Source organism: Raphanus sativus, chromosome 9 (genome assembly GCF_000801105.2).
Source record: "Raphanus sativus cultivar WK10039 chromosome 9, ASM80110v3, whole genome shotgun sequence".
Classification (NCBI taxonomy): Eukaryota; Viridiplantae; Streptophyta; class Magnoliopsida; order Brassicales; family Brassicaceae; genus Raphanus; species Raphanus sativus.
This window is the reverse complement of record NC_079519.1, coordinates 4,468,676-4,490,748: the sequence shown is the minus strand read 5'-3', so window position 1 is coordinate 4,490,748 and position 22,073 is coordinate 4,468,676. Positions and strand designations below refer to the sequence as shown.

The 22,073-nt window shown below is 34.8% G+C and overlaps 6 protein-coding genes and 1 long non-coding RNA gene across 9 annotated transcripts in view; 2 read left to right on the top strand and 5 right to left on the bottom strand.

Moving 5' to 3' along the window:
• LOC130500264 (endoplasmic reticulum oxidoreductin-1) overlaps positions 1-4,496 on the top strand; it is a 6,155-nt gene extending 1,659 nt beyond the window's left edge. The window contains exons 1-7 of one of the 2 annotated variants that reach the window (XM_056995063.1): positions 1,536-1,875; positions 2,003-2,396; positions 2,472-2,582; positions 2,839-3,062; positions 3,151-3,353; positions 3,438-3,564; positions 3,652-4,496. In XM_056995063.1, coding sequence (XP_056851043.1) covers positions 1,705-1,875; positions 2,003-2,396; positions 2,472-2,582; positions 2,839-3,062; positions 3,151-3,353; positions 3,438-3,564; positions 3,652-3,837 — 1,416 coding nt within the window. In that variant the 5' untranslated portion in view covers positions 1,536-1,704 and the 3' untranslated portion in view covers positions 3,838-4,496. Of the gene's footprint in view, positions 1-1,535; positions 1,876-2,002; positions 2,397-2,471; positions 2,583-2,838; positions 3,063-3,150; positions 3,354-3,437; positions 3,565-3,651 lie in introns of those variants that run through there. The other variant, XM_056995064.1, reaches the window with a different exon arrangement.
• Positions 4,340-5,302, bottom strand: LOC130500265 (kunitz trypsin inhibitor 2-like). Its single transcript, XM_056995065.1, has one exon. The coding sequence runs from the start codon at positions 5,223-5,225 to the stop codon at positions 4,560-4,562; it is 666 nt and encodes a 221-aa protein (XP_056851045.1). The 5' UTR covers positions 5,226-5,302; the 3' UTR covers positions 4,340-4,559.
• An 884-nt stretch (positions 5,303-6,186) lies between these two features.
• Positions 6,187-7,146, bottom strand: LOC108826463 (uncharacterized). The gene is made up of 2 exons (XR_001945455.1): positions 7,040-7,146; positions 6,187-6,961 (listed from the first exon to the last, which is right to left on the bottom strand). It is a non-coding gene; the product is annotated as an uncharacterized LOC108826463 (long non-coding RNA).
• A 2,815-nt stretch (positions 7,147-9,961) lies between these two features.
• LOC130500386 (uncharacterized) lies at positions 9,962-10,634 on the bottom strand. Its single transcript, XM_056995386.1, has one exon. It carries the CDS (start codon positions 10,554-10,556, stop codon positions 10,146-10,148), a length of 411 nt encoding a protein of 136 aa, XP_056851366.1. The 5' UTR covers positions 10,557-10,634; the 3' UTR covers positions 9,962-10,145.
• A 2,005-nt stretch (positions 10,635-12,639) lies between these two features.
• Positions 12,640-13,741, bottom strand: LOC108825758 (blue copper protein). The gene is made up of 2 exons (XM_018599110.2): positions 13,515-13,741; positions 12,640-13,160 (listed from the first exon to the last, which is right to left on the bottom strand). Exons 1-2 carry the CDS (start codon positions 13,669-13,671, stop codon positions 12,787-12,789), a joined length of 531 nt encoding a protein of 176 aa, XP_018454612.2. The 5' UTR covers positions 13,672-13,741; the 3' UTR covers positions 12,640-12,786.
• A 1,383-nt stretch (positions 13,742-15,124) lies between these two features.
• LOC108825870 (RING-H2 finger protein ATL54-like) lies at positions 15,125-16,486 on the top strand. The gene has a single exon (XM_018599225.2). The coding sequence runs from the start codon at positions 15,379-15,381 to the stop codon at positions 16,342-16,344; it is 966 nt and encodes a 321-aa protein (XP_018454727.2). The 5' UTR covers positions 15,125-15,378; the 3' UTR covers positions 16,345-16,486.
• Positions 16,487-19,081: 2,595 nt separating this feature from the next.
• On the bottom strand, positions 19,082-21,838 carry LOC130494715 (transcription factor bHLH96-like). Of its 2 annotated transcripts, XM_056995521.1 has the most exons (3): positions 20,975-21,789; positions 20,065-20,469; positions 19,082-19,341 (listed from the first exon to the last, which is right to left on the bottom strand). In XM_056995521.1, the coding sequence occupies exons 1-3, from the start codon at positions 21,446-21,448 to the stop codon at positions 19,246-19,248; spliced, it is 975 nt and encodes a 324-aa protein (XP_056851501.1). In that variant the 5' UTR covers positions 21,449-21,789; the 3' UTR covers positions 19,082-19,245. The 2 variants fall into 2 exon arrangements, with proteins under 2 accessions (XP_056851501.1, XP_056851500.1); XM_056995520.1 differs by lacking the exon at positions 19,082-19,341 and having other exon boundaries at positions 19,366-20,469; positions 20,975-21,838.
• Positions 21,839-22,073: the final 235 nt, after the last annotated feature.

Genomic DNA, 22,073 nt, shown 5'->3' with positions numbered 1-22,073 from the left:
TATGCATTAGTGGACCATATCCTCATTTGTCTGGACATTAAAACTCTTACACGTACGACATCAGGGATTCATAGCTGCAAGACACATGTCCGTTACTGATCTGATCTTTGTAGATGCACTTGAGATTTTTTTTTCTTCTGTGAAATGGATGATTATTTTCAATGTTGTATAATCATATCACAAGAGTAGCTTTTCTTTTTGGTAAAAAAAGATTAGCTTTTCTTGGTTTTGCCGATTAGCTTTTTCTAAGGTACTTTTCTACATTAATATATACTATGGCTGTACGTAACAACACAACAGCTACTTTGTAATCCAGTTGGAGGATAATGAAAATAAATAAAAGACCCAATCTTAAGGATATATTGTTCACTGTTCTAGTGTTATGAAACTCATCGCCAAATCTTTGATTCTGAGAGTACACAAAGGACCATAAGCCTCAGATCAGCGAGCACAATTGCCTCATGAAAAAAAAAACAGCATCGATCAAGTCTTCTCTGTTACAAATCAGTTTGTTTGGTTTCGATCAATTGATAGGCTTCGATCAGAAACTCTTCTCTGTTATCATGTTCAAAATAATAATGACTCAACTGCCTTGTGAGACACGTTGGGATTAGGACATCAAGCGAGATTTAGGGATTACTTTAAATCCTAAAATAAATTTGGATATAAACGAGACAAACGGCCCTACTCGGTCCGACCCAAATCATCGTTCTCTCTATTTGGTTTAGGAAAATAGTTGATGATATATTACCCTTGGCCTGATTTAAATCCATAAGCCCAGCTTTCAATTTATAGGCCCAGGTGTATCAACATTTTGGATTTGATTTAGATAATTCAGTGAAGTTTTTATCAATTTGTAACAGTTTTCAACACTCAAAAGAACTTTTTATTGCTGGAGATTCTGTGCTTCATAAAATTAATTTTTAAATCTAATTTTGTTAAATAATCTACTTTTTGAAGTAAAACCATTGTACAATGACATTTGTTAGTAGAGTATCTCAAGAGTTTCAAGTTTTGACGCTCAAAAGAATTTTTTATCGCTGAAGATTATGCTTCATAAATTTAAATTTTTAATCTAATTTTGTTAAATAATCTACTTTCTAAAGTAAAACCATTATACAGTGACATTTGTTAATATTATGTATCTGAAAAGTTTCAAGTTTTTCATAATAGTGTTTCTTTCTCACCAACTTTTCGTTATTGATGAGATACTGTGTTTAGTTAAAAGTTAAAAACTCCAGAGGTTGTCGGATCTCTAAAGTTAAGGCTAATCGTGACGTGGCGACCATCAAATCAAAAACGGCAGGTAAGGTACTTAGTCAACGGCCATCCGTTGACTGAGACGTGCTAAAACGGCAAGTTGTTTATTTATATTCCGAGGACTAAATAAACGGATCCTATTGGCTAAAGCACGTCACGGGACAAACGAAACAAATATTCCCAACACGCGCCGACTAAAACGTGCCGCGTGGTACCCAAACACCGCGCGTCGCACTGAAATGTCAAAAAAATATGCGGGGGCATTGAAACTAACGCATTCATTTCTCATGACTTTTGCTTAATAAGAGCTGATCTCTCTTCAGACACAACAACAGCAATGGGGCTTTGAGAATTGTCCGAAAAAAGAAAAAAGAAAAAGAAAAAACGTGTTTACCGTGAAAGGATCTGTCTTCACGACCCGGTTTGATTCTCTTTTTAAGGATAATGGGAAAAGGCGCAATCAAAGAAGAAGAAAGCGAAAGGAAGAGACAAACATGGCAATGGCCGTTGGTGGCTTTGGTCGTTGTCTTATTAGCAGTTGCTGTCAGCTCTAGGACCGCTTCTAATGCCGGTTTCTTCTTCACCGATCGTAACTCTTGCAGCTGCTCACTTCAGGTTCGTAATCTCAGTTACTTACGTTTTTTCGTGTTGAGACAAGAGTTAAAAGGTCAAAGCTTTGGTCTTTAGATTGAGATTAAAATAAAAAAAAAACTGAATCTTTTTGATGATATTATACACACAGGGAAGTGGTAAATACAAAGGTATAGTTGAGGACTGTTGCTGTGATTACGAAACGGTGGACAATCTCAACAGTGAGGTTTTGAATCCTTTGCTTCAAGATCTCGTCGCTACTCCGTTCTTCCGTTACTTCAAGGTCAAACTGTGGTGTGATTGCCCGTTCTGGCCAGACGATGGGATGTGTCGTCTGCGTGATTGCAGTGTCTGTGAATGTCCAGAGAACGAGTTCCCTGAGCCGTTTAAAAGGCCATACAATATTGCAGGTCTTCCTTCAGATAATCTGATTTGTCAAGAGGGGAAGCCTCAAGCTGCTGTTGACCGCACTATAGATAACATAGCATTTAGAGGTTGGGTCGAGACTAATAACCCATGGACGCATGAGGATGACACAGATAACGGTAATGTAGTTTTAAACCAAAACCGTTTGATGCACCCTATGTATATGTGATGATGATTTAGTATTGGTGATTCAGGTGAGATGAGTTATGTAAATCTTCAATTAAACCCGGAGAGGTATACTGGTTACACTGGACCATCTGCTAGAAGGATTTGGGACTCTATATACTCAGAGAACTGCCCAAAATGTGAGTTTCTCCTCCTTCTCCTTCTCCTTCGTTTTAGTTTTGTGAGCAGAGGCGTCCCTAAGATATTGGGGGCAATAAACATTTTATTAAAGTTTTAACAATATTTTTTTTTTCACAAATTTGGAGACCTTTTTCGATGTAATTTAAAAAAAAAAAAATTTGTGGTCCTAGTCCAGTGTTTCGCTTAGTTATACTCAGGAACACCACCCATGTTTGTGAGATTAAAAGACTTGTAATGTTATGTATGTACATGCAGATTCATCTGGAGAGACATGTCCAGAGAAAAAGGTTTTGTACAAACTGATATCAGGTCTTCATTCTTCAATCTCCATGCACATAGCTGGTGATTATCTTCTTGATGAGTCACGCAACCTGTGGGGACAGAACATCGAGCTGATGTATGATCGTATCCTGAGGCATCCGGACCGTGTCAGAAACATGTACTTCACGTACCTCTTTGTGCTACGTGCTGTAACTAAAGTGAGTTAAAACTTCTTTGTCTACGGCCTTTGACAATGCCAAAGCTGAACAAGCTTTTTTAACCGACTCTTACAACGTATAATAATAGGCAACAGCGTACTTGGAGCAAGCGGAGTATGACACAGGGAACCATGCGGAAGATCTGAAAACACAGTCCTTGATTAAACAATTGTTGTACAGTCCGAAACTCCAAACAGCATGTCCTGTTCCGTTTGATGAAGCTAAGCTCTGGCAAGGCCAAGGTGGACCTGAACTCAAACAGCAGATTCAGAAACAATTCAGGAACATAAGGTTCGTCTTTACTTGAAAGCGACGCACTCACTCATAGAGCTTTAATATGTCTGTCGGCTAATTAAGTTAGTATGTGGTTTGCAGTGCACTGATGGATTGTGTAGGTTGTGAAAAGTGCCGGCTTTGGGGGAAGCTTCAGGTTCAGGGTTTAGGGACAGCGTTGAAAATACTTTTCTCTGTTGGGAATCAAGACAAGGAGGGTGACCAAACGGTGAGTTTCTTAACAGTGAGTTTCTTTCTGAACATAAAGCATCGATGATCTGATTATATATTTTTTCTTGTCACTTTCTCTCTCCAGCTGCAACTGCAACGAAATGAAGTGATTGCACTGGTGAACCTGCTCAACCGTCTCTCTGAGTCAGTTAAAATGGTTCACGAAATGGGACCTGACGTGGAGAGGCTAATGGAGGATCAGATAGCTAAGACTTCAGCTAGACCTGGTAGATTAAGAAGAGTATTGGATCTAGCTTTCTCCTTCTGGTGAACTAATCATTTATTAGGCATTCATGCTGTGAATTGAATGGATAGTCAGTCATCATTGTAACAAAATTTAAAAAAAAAAGAATATCATTATACAAACAGCCAAAAGATTTTGATAAAACAGAATAAGAGTAGAGATTCTTGAGGTAAAAGTAACCTATATATATATATATATATACTTTATTAGTAACTCCTGATGCCCCCATAAACATAAAAACAGAGCTTGTAGTCTTTTGTTGGCACATTTAGACTTCAAGACTCTGTTGCTTCTCTCGAAACCTGGCTTAGTGGTAATGATAATAATAGCCTCTGTTCTTTGAATGAAAAGCCAAATCTTAAATTCATTTCGTATGCTTAAACACACACAAAGAACGCTTAACTCACTATACAGTAGGATCCAACTAAATCCACAAACCACACAGGAGGATGATAATAAATCAATCATCCTCCGTCACTTATCGGATATGGTTTTAATGTAAAAGAGGTATGTCTCATAAAGCGCCGGAAACACACAAACTTATTTGATTTATTATGAAAGTAAAGACTAGTTCATATACATACGTGCGGGTATATTTACATAAAGCGTTGAAAACACACAAATTCATATGATTTTTTTTTATGAAAGTAAAGACGAGTTCACATATATACATGCGGGTATTATATCTCAACCCATTTAATCATGGCCATGGACGAGTCTCAAGATTTTTTTCATGATCTTGATCTTGACTAGTAGAATGGGAACATCCTTAGACCTAACTTTTCAACACGAGAAGTAGCACTAGTAGTAGCCTTATTAGCATCATCAGCCTTCACGAACTTGACGACTAAGGTCTTAGACTCATCATTGGTGACAAGTAGCTGCGGTGCACTTAACCAAGCCCCTGGGGTAGTTCCAACGGTTCCGTACGAGGTGGTCAACTTATAAGTGTGTTCTTCTACAGTAACATTCTGTATCTTAAACGCGCTATTTGGGCTCTTGTGTTTACCACCGATGATAATGGCAGACTCCTTGGCAGATGAGGAGTCATCGACTGCCCATAACTTGGAGAACTCGTTGCAGACTGGCCAGATGTCGGACCTGAACTCGATGTTTATAGAGGTGTTTGTGGTAATGAAGTCTCTGTCGATAGTTTCTGTATATCGGAAGGTAACGGGAATGCCCTGTTGGTACGGAAGACGTGTTTGGGTGATGCCAAGTGGACAAGACGGAAGTATGTTAGTGGCGGCTGGAACAAGACCGCCTCCATTGTTATGCTCTGTCTTAACCGGCTGCATGAAGTATTTTTCCCCGACCTTAACTGGATTTCCGTTGGATTCTGTAGTGCCGTGGGCGCAGACAGCTGCAGACAAGAGGAGAGTAATGAGAAAAGAGGTCACCGAAGGCTTCTTCATATTTTTTTTGTTTTTGTTTTATTTTGTTTTGTGTGTGTTTTAGGATTTTGAGTGAGTTTAAGTTGTGGAGAGCAACACACATTGTACAGGTATTTATAGGAAGTTTCTGCGGTTAAGTTTTAAAACTGTGTGGTGCATGTGACGGTTAAAAAAAATCCTCTGTGGTAAATAAAACCTAAAGGTATCTATCAGACTTAAATACTTTTTTTGGCTCTTTATTCCCCATCTACGGTAATGGTAACTGATCGGAACTTCGATTTTTTTAGCACTGAGGGACATAGAAAACAAAGACGAACCATAACTCATGGGAAGAAGATAAAGATTCCAGAGCAGAGAGATAAGGAATGAGTGAAACAACGAACAAATGAATGTCAGCATCTTTGTTTCTAGCCACAATCGTTTATCTAAATTTTATTTTAAAAGTTAGTAGCTAAAACAAGAATCACAAAATGATCTCTACATTTTTTACAAGCAAACAAATAAGTGACGTCGACAGAAAATTCACAATTAAGATTTATAACCAGAGAATGACAGGAAGCCAAAACAAGGAAGAGTAAAAACAATGTCTCAATGAATTATACTGAAGAAGAGAGGATGATGCAGAAACAGTAATCATTAGTGGACCATATCCTCAGTTCTCCGGAGATTAGAATCCTCACACATACGCATCAAGGATTTACAGTTGCTAGACACATGTCCCTTATACTCTGATCCTTAGTTGCTCCAGTGAGAATCACGTATGCACTTGAGATTTTTATTTTTATTTTTGGGTCAAAACACTTGAGATTTTTCCTTTTCTGTAAAATGGACGATTCTTTTCAATGTTTTAATCATATCATAAGATTTGTTTTTTCTTTGCTTCACTGATTAATTTCTAGGTTTTTTTTACGTAAATGTACGTAACAACACAACAGGCACTTTGTATTGTAAATTTGTAATCTAGTTGGAGGATACTGAAAAATAAACAAAAGTCCCAGTCTTATGATATGTTTTCATTGTTATAAAACTCTCTGTTCTTGAATGAAAACCAAACCATTTCATATGTTTAAACCACACAGGAAGATGATAATAAATCAATCATCCTCATCCGATCATCTAATTGGATGAAACAAGTTCAAGTCATCAGGCGAGTTCATGATGGTAGCTTGGCGTCATGGCCTTAATGGCAAAGTTGATGTGATTGGGAGATACGGCGTTGGGGCAAGAGTACTCCTTCTAGGAGCTGGAGCTGGTAGAATACGTTTTGGAGCTGGTAGAATACGTTCTGCAACCGCTCAACCATGTCTGGGTTGTTTTCCTTTTCAATGAGGTCACTATACTTGAGGCCACCGTTACTTATAATCAAAATCACCAACCCTAGCCGTCTGATACAACAAAACCTCCTCTTCGCTGCCAACAACAGCATCAGTCCTCACAGTGCCACCTCCACTGAAAAACTCATCCTTCAAGAAAGCCACATCAGCCACAGTCACACCCTCGCTCGTAGAGCCCGAGTTAATACTTATCACAGGCGTCTTCGTATCTCCAGGTGGAGAAGGCAGCTCGAAGGATGACTCAGGAGACGACAGCGCCTCAAACTCAGTTGAGAATCTGAGCTTCTTAGCAATCTCCGGCGAATCTACGTAACTGCCACGTGGCACATCAGGCGTTTACGCCACAGTTGACTAGATCGGGATCGCTAGATTGCTCCACCTTCGTCAACACAGGGCTTGATTGTTCCATATCAACAACAACATCTACAATGAAATCCAGATATTCGTATTAAACTATAACTATTCCACAATACATAAGCTTCGAGTTCCTGAATGGCTTACCGTTACTCAATTCGTAATATGAATTGAGATCTGTCATTGTCAGAGTCCTTGAGAGCTCGATCACTATTTTTTTTTTTGCGTGTAGAGATTGATGAGTATGAAGAAGAGCTCATTAAACTAAAACTCGTAAAATATATTTTTATGAATAATACTTCCATAATAATAACAACTGATCATGTTCTTAAATTAATAGAACACATGGATTAAATTATTTAATTTTCTTATAAAACAACTGTTTATATTTATTATTTATCTTAATTGATTCATGAACTTTTATTGTATTTGGTCTAAATTTTAATCTGTTTTGAAAGCTATATATTATTAAGTTATATATTTGCTATGATTTTTACTCATGGGCTGTTGGTAGTTATTTATCATGACAATAAAAAAATATTTATAATTATATGTTATAAAGCTAACGATGACAAAAATATTATCAAGTTAATAAATAATATTTATTTTTGTCTAAAACTAACAAAAATATTAAAAGTGGGTTTGTATCTGGGTTGTATAGTTATTTCTATTAATAATTTGTATGTGGAAATCATCATCAAAAGAATATTCCATAAAGTCTATATAATCACATAATCATACCAATGAATAATATTATACCTCTCAATTTTTAATAGTATGATAATATATACTTCATGAAATATCAAAGGCACGTTACAGTAGTTAGTTATACCTCTCACGTATGGTAGTTATTTATCATGATAATATCAAAGGCACATTACGGTTACTTCTAAAAAAGAAAGAATATTACGGTTGCATAAAATTTGTTGTTAGTGGAAGTGGTTAATTTAAATGCAGTTATATTTTAAGTTGGACACAACTAATATCAATAGGTCATACAGCAAAATTAATAGAATATAGATGTACAACTATAAAAACATTTTACAAAATAGATTTTTTTTCCTTTGAATATGGTGTTCAGAATATTTTCAAGATGATTTTTTTTGGATTTTCATAAAAAAAAAAAAGTTTGTCTTTCAATCAAAACCAGATCTTAGAAAACAGAATAGAAGGAATATCGGAAATATGAGAATGATTATTGAATGTTGTAAGAAGGTATAAATCAAGGATAGATTTGTATTGGACTCCAAGCAACATAACTGTCTTATGATAGTATATTTTAAATTTATTTTATTTTAAAAACCTGAAGAATATTGAACAAAAAAATAAAAATAAAAAATAAAATCTGAAAGAATAAACCTTTTTTATCAAAAAGAAAGAAAAGAATAAACCTTATTAGTTTTCAAATCTACGGTTGCATATTTTCTATTCTTCGGAGACCGGTTCCAAGACCGGCACTAAATAGTAAATACCAGTAAAATGTATATGTAGAAACAAAACTAGACAAGGATGGTCTAAATAAAATTAGACTAGTAGGTCGCTTTTAAGAATGTTCATTTAACTTAACATATACGCATATTCTAGAAAACGTATTTGGTTGACTCACATTTATTTTCATTGAATTCATACGTACTTGATTGATAATGTTAATTATGGTTCTTCAGTTGAATATAACTAAAACGCTAGTTAATGATTACTGCTGAATTAGAAATGTATACTAATGTTCAAAGAACTTTCAGCGGACTTCATGGTGATCATATAGTATCTTGGAAGTTCCAAGACGCGCAACACACACATCTATCTGTAAATATATATGATTGTATGCATCAGACATCAGTGGTACGGCTTAATTAATAGTTAGAACAGCTGTATACGATATGAAGTGAATCATATGATATGGAAGTACAACACGTCTTTGTCCTCTTACCGTACATTCTTTCTGGCAACTAGAGTAAAAGTCATGCGCCAGCCTATCATGTCATAACTCTTATTTATTATTCATTTAATTTCCTTAAACATATCCCATAAATGTGCATTACACTGATGAAACGTGAAAGTAATTATTTGGGTTTTTTCCAACTGTTGTTCTGACACATACTGCGTGCTTATGACAAAGATGGCATACAAGTATATAGGAGTATAAATAAGTTATTTTGATGTGTTATTAACCAAGAACCTGTGGCTTAATTGTTTGTTCGAGACTTCGAGTAAATAAAAGACTCGTCACGTAGGTCAAAATCACATACCAGATTACACTCTACGAATATTCTTGTGTATTTTAGACTTCTAGACTTGGAAATGATATTGGACTTTATAGATATATATATATATATATATTTAAATTTTCATTAGTGCTTAGGTTTCAAACTAAAACTATCTTGGGTTATATATATAGAATAAATTTTGACGTGTATATTAATTTCATTATGTGTGAAATATGTCAATAGTGAATTCATTTATATAAAATTCACTAAAAATGCTGACACCATGCATTAATTTTTTATTTTCCAATTAACGATATTCACAGTTCACGCACAATTTTTGGCAGAAAACAGTATGATAATATACTTTTTATGAAAACAATTTAATAATATTTGATCTTAGTATATTATGGTTCCGGATGTAACACCGTATTCGAAGTTAAAAATTGAGAAAAATGAAAAGTAGTTTTAACCACGAAACTTTGTTGTAATTAAACAAAAAAAAAAGCACAATATATTACCACCGACATAGTTTACAACCAGAGACCTGTAAATTTTTGTGGAAGCTCTGCACTTCGTTAATTTACAAGTTTGAATTAACGCAATGTGGTTGATTTATTGCATAGATTTTCAAATTCAATAATGTTTCTATTTCAAAAAGCCTAAAATTCGTTTTTTAAAAGCCTAAATTTCGTTTTTAAAAGAATGATTTGTTGCATAGATTTTCATAAGACATTTCGAATTGGTATATGGAGATTTATAAAACATATAATTATCTGCTGTAAAATCATTTAGGTAAATTTTTAACAATTATAACTTCATAATAATTTAGCATTAGAAAAGATGTGTAAAAATTGCTCAAAAAAAAGATGTGTAAATTTGAACTTCCTTTATTGGGTCACGTACAACAAGACTAAAATATTAAAATCCAATTCTGTAGTTATAAACTTAGGCAACTTTACTGATTCTCTGCATTTTCCTAGTGACCAAGAATGAATACACAAAAGGAATATACTAGTAGTACGAATAAAAAACTGAAAATAAATTAAAAACTAATCTACGATGGATCCAAGCAATAATCTGAACAAGCTGTGTTTCTTTCCATCCTTCTTCTTCTCTCTGTACCGATATTGCAATGGGGACGAACAAGAAGAGACGGAAGAAGATGAGTAACAAGACGAGACCGATGTGGAAGATGATGCTGTTGATGAGCAGTAAGACGCCGCCGTTTGAGCTGCGTTCTTGGTGTAGTCGTAGTACTCTACCTTGGAGAGCCTCTCGGTGAGACATAGGGAACATACTCCAGGAGACTGTCTGTGTTTCGTGTGCTTCTTGCATGAGAAGTTACTGTCCGAGTTAGAATTGGGATTGGAGTTTGATCTCTTTCCTTCATGGTTCTTTGATTTCATTGCTCTTCTTGTTCCTGATCTTGATCCACTGGCGATGAGGAAGATGTTTGCCATTGATTAGAATCTCGTGAGCTCTGTGTGTATTTTAATGTTTCTTGTTACTTTTGTTTTCTCGTCTCGTGATTGTATTTATAGGTGCTCTGTGTAGTTAATGCAAAGCTGGTTTTGATTTTCCGTGAAGTTTCCAAGACCCTTCTCTTCATTTCTTTTAAACTTTTTTCATTTTTAAAGAAGCAAGAAAAAAATGATTTTTTTATTAAAAAGGACTAAAGAAAGAAATGTTTTGGAGAAATCAATGTAGGGTGGCCCCACGTTTTACTTTTTAATTGATTTTTCCGTCTTAATTTTTTTTGTCTTTTTGGTCAAGGATTATTTGTTATGTTTACTAAAGATACATACAATAGTAACGACACTAATAAAAAAAACTTCTTTAAAATCAAATTTGTTTACTAGTCCCCATCAAATGGTTCGAGTTTATAAATAGCTAAAATAACTATAGATTTTTGTTTGTATATGTGAATAAAAAAAGTTGGTAACTTGGTAAGTAGATGCAGACATTATTAATTCTGACCAAACTTTATGTTCTATTGTTGTGTTTGGTTTAGCTATGAGATCTGGAGTGGTTAGAGTGTATTTTCTTAAGATGGACGGCTTTGATGCATTGAAGCAAGCAGCCGGTAGGTCCATCTAAGTAGGTAAGTCGGTGGGCTAATTTTATTGGGCCTTTATAGGAGATCAATGCCCATCTGGCCGTGTCTTTCACGGTGTCGAGAACGTGTGTCATTTGCTCGTGGCACATGTCAATCTTCAGACAATCGTTCGTGATCAAAAGTTCAGCACTTATGTATTCACACTACTAAAATATTATTAGTATTCAGAGGTTCACACTTTGTCTCCAAAAATCATCTATTTATGGAGAGAGACTTAAGTAAATATGTTATATTAAAAAAAGAAAAAAAAAGAAATTTATCTATCTTATTAAAACATTAAAACAGAAACATTACAACTTTTTATAAGTAGATTTTAAAGTTGGATCTTATGTAATTAATGCTATATTAATCTACTTATTATTAGACATGCCTTTTTATAAATAACTAATATCAACATTACCATAATTTTTTATTTCTTACCTTATTATTATATCCACTACGCATGTTTTTTTATATTGCATATATTTTACTATAAGCTATATACATCCACACTAGCATATTATACTATAAAATAGATTATTAATAATACATCTACTAACATATAATACTATACGACAGATTACTAATAATACAATATATTATATGTATTCATTAACTTGCATCTATCAATATTAACAATACTATGAAAACGACTAACTTTATACTTTGAACCTATAAACCATGATATACTAATTTATAACAAAAATAATATTACTGTTACAAATTAGTTTTTATAAAAATTATCTGTAGCAGCAATTTGTTATATAAGATAAATTTAATCAAGATCCAAATTTTTTTTTCCTGTTCAGAAAAAAAAACCTACGAATATATATATATATACCAATAAGTTAACCAAAAACCTTCCGAATAAATAGTAAATCTCACCAACCCTTAAAATGAATTAAAAATATAATAAAAGATATTATGTTTGAAAGTTAGCTCACTGGGTCGGGTATAAATCTGTTCATTTCAGGTATGAGTTCTTCGAGTTCTCAATATTTGGATTTAAGTAGGTATTTGATTTTTTTTGTCCGGGTCGATTTTTTTTGGGTCCGGATCATTCTAATTTTTTATATTATAAATCTTAAATAATATACAACATGTATATAAAATATGTGAATCAAAAAATAAATCCGCGCAGGCGCGCGGATCATGATCTAGTGTTATATTATAAAGCGTACATAAGTACAGACGAAAATATGAAATATCAATGAATTGTGCAAAGTTAATTTCATAATCTGTGGGCCGCAAAATGAAGTTGCACTGTGGCAATTGATTCACGTTTTAAAGTTTTGAATTCCGGGCAAGTGTTAGAGCCCTTTATAAACAAATACTATCTCAGGCAATGTCTTCAGGATCAGTTCACTGCCTTCAACTGCGTAACCGGGAATATATTGCGCCACCTCGCACGAACATGTAACTAATAACTAACTTATAAAGAAATATAATCGTGAGAGAGAAAATGTAAATACGAAACAGAGGAAAAATAACATAGAATAATTAAAGCACAACAATACGCAATAATAGGGCTAACAGCACTGCCTCTAGCCTGACTTTCAAACGAGTCAAACCACACCGAAACACTTAAAAGGTAACTAAGAAAGAGCCAAAGCATATAATAACGCAACTACACAAGTCACAACCAAAGCCTCAAACGGCTTCATCACAGCAGGGGCAGAAGCAGTAGGAGCAGCCTTTCCACCTTCTAAAGTCGGAGAAGGTGTAGTTTTGGCGGTGGCACCGTCCCCACCACCACCGGAAGAGACTACTGCACCTACGTTGACAGAGAGCTTCATGCCACCAGTGCAGTGGCCGGGGATAGCGCAAATGAAGTAGTGAGAACCAGATGTCTTGAGAGCTATGCTTGTGGTTCCACTACTGTCGGAAGAAATTGAGTTCCCCAATGTGCAACTTTTGTAGTCACTTTCACTCACTTCGTCCACCGTATGACCCGCACCGTAGTTGAACACTATATACAACACAATGTACACATACATGCATGATATATCACATTTAACCTTTCAAACAAAAAAAAAATTACAATCTGATTTCATACATATAATAATATAATCAGATTGTAATTTTTTGTTTTGTTTTGTTTGAAAGGTTAAATTTTCCAAATGTCATCAAAGAAATTTATTTCACAGAAAATATAATATCAAGAAACAAGAATACGTGTTGATCAAAAAGAAAAAAACAAGGATACGTTTTATCCTCTTACTCTTAGTGTGAAAGTTTATGATGTTAAATGCATATCAGCACATAATAAGCATAATAAGCATATCAGCAAAAAAGTTACGAGGTTACATATATATATATATACCGATCGTATCGCCAACGGCATAGGGTTTTCCGGTAGCCAAGGAGCTATAGTCATTCCCAAGCGACCATTCCACAGAATGAGTGGCTGAGGAGGCAGGTGCCACATATGTGAAGAAGAAGATGGCAAGGCAACCAACAAGTGCACTCGAGTTTGTCATTCTTGTGTATACAGTTTATTTTAAATGAATTTTTTTTGTGACTTAATTAAAATCCTTGCGAGTTGTTAGTAAATTTATAGGGAGAATGGAACCAAATATATATGTTGGAGTTAGTAGAGTTGGGTCCACTTGCCCTCCAACTAATGTTTTCATCATTTCAGTTTTGAAACCTTTTCATATTTTGGGATAAAGACTTGTTCCTCCTCTCCTCTAGCTTTAAACATACTCAACAAAGGAACACCTCAAGAATATGGGGTCATGGGGTTTGGTGACAGATCATGAACACTCAAAGGGTCTTTTTTGTAAGAAAGATAAATGATGATGCAAACCGAAATAGTCACGATGTGTCATCAAATCCCCTTAATGATTCAATACAATTGACCAAACCAAAAGAAAATGAGGCTTTCCAACAACTGAAATCAAGTATTTGACGTAATTATATTACTTTAATTATTTTCTTAATACTAACAAAAGAAAGTGGATACGTAATAATGTTACCTTAATGTAATCTAGAACGCTTGCTCTACTATAGCTGATTTCTCATAACACTATGTAACAAATATTTAATTAGTATGACAAATAAAACAAAAGATGTTTCTTCTTCCAAAATCAGTTCTATGCAAAACGTGTAATTTTCTTGAAAAATGTATAATAATGCTTCAGTCATACTAAATCTAGAATCTAAGTTACTGAAAACAAAACTTTTCTCACCAGAAAGCTGAAAGACAAAGCATGGATGTGATATGCTAGAGACTCTACAACTAACTCAACTGGCCATCAGACTGCTCACATAAAAGTAATATATCAACCAGACCATGATTTATGATTTGTCTTCTGCTTTTGCCAAAACACTCGATATTTATTTTAGCAGATTCATAGAGGCCTTGCTTCTCTTTTTTCTTTTCTTTTTTTTTTCTGACAGCAAATAGTAGTGGACTATAGGCCTGTATAAACTGTGAGAATAGGTTTAGTTTAGGCCCATGAAACTGTCAAGAGTTTGAAATTGTCAAGTATCTAAAGAAGCTTCCTGAAAAAAAAGAAATCAAGCCAAATCTGAGTAAAACATTTAGTTTTTGGACCAAATTGAAAGTTAAAATTTGTAATCTACAAGTACAACAATTCACACATGTGTTTTCAGACTTGAATCCGCATTATAAAGCAGCCAGACCAGTGCGAACCCTTCTCAATATTTTGTAAGAGAGTAAAACTCGACGGTTCAAAGTGAAAATTCAAATCATATTTAGTTTGTGTTAACTGCTATGTATATCACGTTATGTCACTACTAATCTGTCATATTAAAAAAAAAAGAATTCAGATCTAACATTTATATAAAGTGAATTATACGGAGTATTCATATATTATAATCTGCCGAAGGCCAAAAAAGGATAAACTCTAATTAAATTCTCGAAAGCCAAAGAGTCAAAAGCCATCAAAGGTAAAATATGGTTTTCATGACTAAGACTCTCCACCAATTAAACAATTAGAAGATGCTTCAATTTGGCACAGGAGCAAGTCAATACTAAAGATGAGAAGAACTTTTCATCTTTCTTTCTCTTCTTGAATGTGAAAGAAACCAAACGATAAACTCAAATCTTCTTTCACATTATATAATTCAATTAAACATCTACCCCAACAAATTTCTCTTGATCTGATTCCTTGTAACCCAAGCAACACATACCCTTTCTGGCTTTCTCTCATTGTTCTTTAATGGCTAAGAAGAGACATAGAAAGCTCTTTCCTATTTTAGCATCAGAGACTAACAAGACATTAGATTGTTCACTAGGAATCTGCGACCGGATTTGCCCTTACAATTGCTATCAAGAACAGGATCAATACACCATATCTCCACAGCTACCTCCATGGTCATCTCCACAACCAATCATACCTCCATCTTCATCAATCTATCAACCATCTCAAGACCCTTCGTCTTCTATGGACGCCATAACAATCATCACCGTAACAGGTGCGGTCTTAGCCATCCTTCTCACAGCACTATTTCTTGTAGCTAAATACGTCACAGGGAGCATAAACCGAGCCCACCGTGGAAGATACCAATCCGAGAGAGATGTAAGTGACGACACCGCGGTGAATGAAGAGTTTCAGGACAGGGAGCAGGTGGATCATCCAATCTGGCTGATCAGAACAACAGGTCTTCAGCAATCGATCATCAACTCGATAACGATCTGTAGTTACAAGAGAGGAGATGGGTTGATCGAGAGAACAGATTGTCCTGTCTGTTTAAACGAGTTTCAAGAAGACGAAAGTCTTAGGTTGTTGCCTAAATGTAACCACGCTTTTCACATCACTTGCATTGACACTTGGCTTAGGTCACACACTAGCTGTCCTCTGTGTCGGGCTGGTATAGAGATTAGTCCACGGTGCACTGGTCTGGTCGATGTAGCTCGTTTGGAGAACGATGGAGTTGGATCCGAAACAGAGACGGATGAGCAAGTTAGGGTTTTGGAGGAGGAGGAGTGTACCATTGATTCTCTCTCGTGTGCAAAAACCCACAAGGAAAGTAGAGATTTTGCGGGAGAATCTAGCGAGAATGAGAGCCAGATCGCTACCAGACAAGAGAACAGAGTCATCGGAGATGAAGAAAGCTGCTCGGAAGCTCGAGCTTCGATGTCAACATGCTTCAATGCGAACAAGAGTTCGGTTTTTCCGCTGTAGGAAGTCTTCCTTCTTCTACTACTAAACCCATTTTTTTCGAAGGTATAAAAAGGAAGAAATAACAATGCAGAAATGTTAAAGTGTATGTACATGTAACTCCAAATCCAAACAACAATAAACTGTATCTCTTTTTTTTCCTGAAGTGTTTGCTTTTGTTATTGTTTTCCATATACTCAACACTGTTGAATTTTAGTACTATGTATAAAATAAGATTAGTACTAAAATTTCATCTAAATCGATATTAAAAATTAAAAATCTTAAAACAATACGAAAGATCATATTTCTTAATTTCTTTAGTAACGAAAGAGTAAAGTGTAACGTTCCACGGCTCTGTATGCATAAAGAGCCCAATTCCACAAATGGCCTAACACTATGCTTAGTTGGACCCAATCGGATAATGGGTTTATTAGAAGGCGTCCTTTATCGGTGGGACTAAAGCATGTTACTCTTATGTGTAAGAAACTATTATGATGTGTATTAAGGTTATACAGTTATACTTAGAAAACTCTTATACTTATATGAGAAAGTTTATGGTTTCAGATTTGTCTTTCAGTTTAATCTGAAAGTCTATTTTCATTTAGATCATATTAACTAAGCGTGCGGAAATATATCATTTCAGTCACATCCAAACATATTTACTCTCTATTTACTCATGGGAAAGTTAAGGAAAAAGTTGGTGATTCAAAATTCCAATCATGAAAAAGATGCTAAAATAGAACAGTTAGCTATATATAATAGAGGGAACAATGTTTTATTTTTGTGTAATCACATCAGTAGGCTTTACCTTTTAACTTTTTCTGGCTTTTGGTTTTTAACTTCGAAAGTGAAAAACATAGATTCTTATTAAAGATCTTTGATAGGTCTTCATGATACGACAATCATCATCGTCTTGTTCCATGAATCCCACGTACCGTTAGTTGGGTTAGTTCTGTGCATTCGACGTTTAAAAATATATATTTTCAAGCAAACAATAACTATTTTCTTGTTTTCAAAAGCGTCCAATCATTTTAAGGATAACAATGTATAACACTTGAACTATCTGTTTTAAACAAAATCATCCAATATATAGAAAGAACAAAAATTAACTTCTCATCTAATTAACGATATATCTATATGTAATAATTAATTTTACGTACATCAATCCATGAGACGAATGGCTAAAGGAGCCTAGTGTGGAGATCATCAAATCCGTTAAAGAAAACCTACAGACCTAATATGGGTTGAAAGACTCTGCGGCAAGATTACTATTAGTGATTGGTCTAACAAATATCCAAAAGCTAACTCAAAAATGAAAGATTATCTATATACATATGTTGTCCAAAATTATGTTAATACACGATATGAGACACTAATAAGCTTCCTCGAGATGTGGGTGGAAAACAATCCAATGAAAGTAATCCAATCTCAACATCTCAGGATGTATCATAGTAATATGAACTACTTGTACATACTATATAGGTAGTAAACTGTTTATGTGAAAAATTATACGATGGACTTTCACCATAGGCTATCTAGTGATGGATAGAGATGACAGACGGGTTATACCCACTCAAAATAAAAGATTATCTATACATATATATATTACCCAAAATCATGTTAATACATGATGTGGGACACTGATAATAAACAAAAGTTTTCCAAGGCTAGAAGGAAAAGGTTCCACAACTCCCCTAAGTGTGACCACCCTTAAAACTCAGAGAGAACGAACGGAGATAGTTCGCCAAAAGTGAAAGGAGAGAGAGATCAGAGGATCAAGTAGGTATCAGAAGAGAATGAAAATAAACGCTTTTATGATTCACTCAAATCGGATAGAAATAATAGTATTTACCTCACTTCTCTCACCATGACTATTCAATCGTTTTTAAGGTAAACTAGATTCTGACCCGCCCTTAAAAATGCGTTATATTTTTGTTTTATATTTTTTATAAATTTAATTTTATATTTGTATTTTTAGTCATATATATATATATATATATATATATATATATATATGTTTTTGTATAATATTTTAAAATGATTAATAATTTTTTTAATAATTGTATTAAAATAGTTGGACCACACTTATATCAATAGATCATTAGGTCATAATGGTGTTTTAATAGAATATATATATATAAATAGATAAACAAGATTTTGGTTACTCACCTAGATCGATTTCTAACAAAAAAACTTTAAGAAGCTGAATGTATTCAGTTTTCATATTCTGAGAGGCAGTGTAGCTTGACGCGGTCGGTATGTATATGTAAACGTTTTAGTTATTTCTTCGTGATTTATTTTCCCATACATTTTGTCAGCCGGAGATTGCAACCATTTGTTCAGTAGTAGTAGTACTATACAATTAAGGCCGTCATGAAAAAAACTTGAAATCACTGGAATAAATGAGCACATTGTTTCTTTGATTCTCCTTGACAAAAAAAAATACTCTTTCTTACAAAGCATCATTGTCGGTGAGATTAAAAAGCCTATTCAGCTTGTGTTTGACTGTTTGTGTAAGGAGAAATATTCTAAGAAAAAAACCAAAAGGACATTATAAACCTAATTTTGCTTGATCCACTTAAGGCCATAGTGTAGGCAAACGAACTATGTAAGATCTAATTTTGCGGTGCTCTTGAATTCTGCTACGTTCTTAAACGAAACGGAATTTTGATCAGCGGCTTACCATCGCACCATTACAATTACACAAACTTACCATGAATTTCTCGCTAATTTTGAATGATGGGCAGCTAAATAGGGATAATAAAATCAACGGACGCTTGAAACATCATCATATATCCAAAGTAAAAAACACAAAAAGACCCATGAAAAGTTAAATATCGTTATTTATTTTAATATAGAAAGAGAGTAATTATCACACATGAAAAATTAGAGTTCCTTAAGTGTCATAACTAAAATTCAACTATATCAGCTAAAGGGTGACTCTTCTTCAATCCTCGTGAGGATTTGGTTCACAACTGCTGCAATATCTTCCACTGTATTCAATTGGCTCCCTTCTTCAACCTGAATCAATCCATTTTTCTAATTAGAAATCAAAGAAAACTTAAAAATATAAATTATATAAAAAGGGTTGATACAGTAAGAAAAAGTAGGGCGAACAATAATAAAAGAAAATGTATATATTTGGAGGAAGAAGCTTATGAATATGTACTGAAACAAGTGGCGTCATTTCGTTTCTGCAGTGCACAGAGCATCCACAGTTCTATGACCACAAAAACTTCCACAGTACACATATCTAACACACATGCATAGCATAGGCATATGTCATCTTTTTGGTCCCTGATTCTTACAAGAATCATTATTTTGACACTCGTATATTTTTAATATATAAATAAGAAATGATTATTTTTACCCCTCAATAATTGAGGCCGGCACTAACCAAGTAAAAAACGACGATTTCATTATTGTTCTACAAAACCTTTTTGGCCCAGACATTAAAATCTCAAGACGTACGAATAAGGGACAAATTAATTAAATGTGCGACAAAAAGACACAAATTAATAAAACTTCTGTGATGAGAAAAGAATCTATGTAAACTGATCCAAAACTAGCAATCAGAACAGTGATTATATTAGTGATTCACTAAACCACTTTAATTAGGATTTGCAACACAATATAAAACACTATATACGGTATTATATATGTCACCAACTCTAATTCCGTTATGAAGCTAAATATATTGAAAACAAAAGCAAAACAAAATTCCAAGAAGTAAGAAAATTTTACCTTTAGGCTGATGGAATAGAGGACGGAGCAGTCATGAGTGGTGACATTGAGATGAAGAAGTGTGAGCCGTAGGCTCTGTATCGATGCCACCAGTTTAAGAAGCTGTTTTGGTCTCTTCTTAGCAAGTATCTTCACACTTGCATGGCTCTCCACCATCGTAACCTCTATCTCCGCCGTCCCCTCAGCCACAGATGACGACGAAGGCCGGCTCGAGAATTGAGGAAACGCAAAAAAATCTGAGAACGGTCCGGATGAGCTAGCGGCGATTGTGTTGTTCTTGTCGCCGGCGGCGGCTCCAGCGTCTTCTGTGGCGGTGGTCTTTACGGGAGGCTCCATCGATTGTAATTGATGTTCAAGCTCCTTTAAGTAGTTAATGGCTCCGCCTACTATTGACGCTTGATCTCCCTTTAACCATCACCAACCATATAGGTTAAGCTCATAGAAATTGGAAAACATATTTTTTTTTAAAACAATCGAAGATTTCTATTTCGCATCATTAAAATATTTAAATATTCTCACAATTTTACCATGCATATATAATCTCTATTGTAGTGCAATGATGTTCAAGAATTTATTTGTGCTCCCAACTCCACTACAAAATTTGTATCTATAAAGAGACTACGTGATCTTATATTATGAAAACAATAACGACATTCTTTGTATCAATTATTGAGTCAATATAACGGCTTTCATTCATTCATCCATCAAGTTTATCAAACTTATGTTTAAACATATACACATAGACATGCATATAGCCTAGCCTATGTATGTCCTCATGAAACTAGAAGTCTAGAACATAGGCTTTGGCTTTTTCTTTCTTATCGTTTCTTTACTTCAACGCGTGAAGAAAATATATCACGCGCTCACACACACACATATACATATATAGTTATTGTATGTAGAGACTAACCCTTTGAGAATAAGAAGGTGGCATGAGAGAACGGAGGACGGCGAGGTACTCGTTCATTTGTTTCCGGCGATTTCTCTCGACGGCGATGTGAGTCATCCTCTGGTTCTCGATCTCTTCCTTGTTCTTGCTACTCCGAGTCCTCCTCCTCTTCTTCCTCTCTCCTCCAGTGGCCACATCCAAGGCCGGAGGATGGTTCTTGGTGTTGACAATAGATCCATAAGGAAGCTCGTCTCGTGGCCACTGAAGATCCGCCTGATCGTTGTAACTATAATCATCACTGTTATCTCCGCCTTTACGGTTGTAATTAATACTCGCAAACCCTTGTCTTTTTTCTTGCCCTAGCTTAATGTTATTCTTGGTGTCTGGTGGATCTTGATCTTCTCCTTGTTGAAAGTATAAATCGCGAAACGGAAAATCATTGGAGGAGCTGTAGGACAAAGGATCTTGCGGGTAAACAACAGCCTCTAAGGCCATAATTAGCTACAAATTTAGTGGAAAATAAACTCTAAAAATATGAAAAGGGAGAGAGAAAAGAAAGACAGAAAGTGTTTGTCGTTCTCTTTTTGTCTCGAGAGGTAGGCAAGTCAAAAGGTAAAGACACACTATAGGGAAATTAAACTTGTAATGATATCTCTAAAATAAAAATAAAAAACATTTCTCTAAGAGATTAATTCAGCAAAATTGAAGAAAGAAGAATGGAAAGAGAAAAAGAAACAAGAAGGTCAAACAAAATTGTGGTTTAGATCGATGGAAGAGACGAGAAGCTTGTGAGGGTATTTATATATATTCGTAAAAACAGAATAATTAAGTACAAAAGAAAATCGAATCAATTGAGTTATATGAAAAGTAGAGTTATATATAGAGGGAGAGAGATGTTGTATGTTTTGTTTTGCACGTGAGACTATAAACCGGTCCGCAAACCCAGAGAAAAGATTCTGTGTGTTTGGCAGGCTTTGGGGTTCGTCTAGTTACACTCATGTTCGAGGAGAGAGAGAGATATAACAAGTTAGAAGTCTCAAGGCGATTTCTACTTTATACGTTGCTATGAATTAATGTTTTTTGCCATTTATCATGTGAGTCGCTATAATCAAATGAAAAA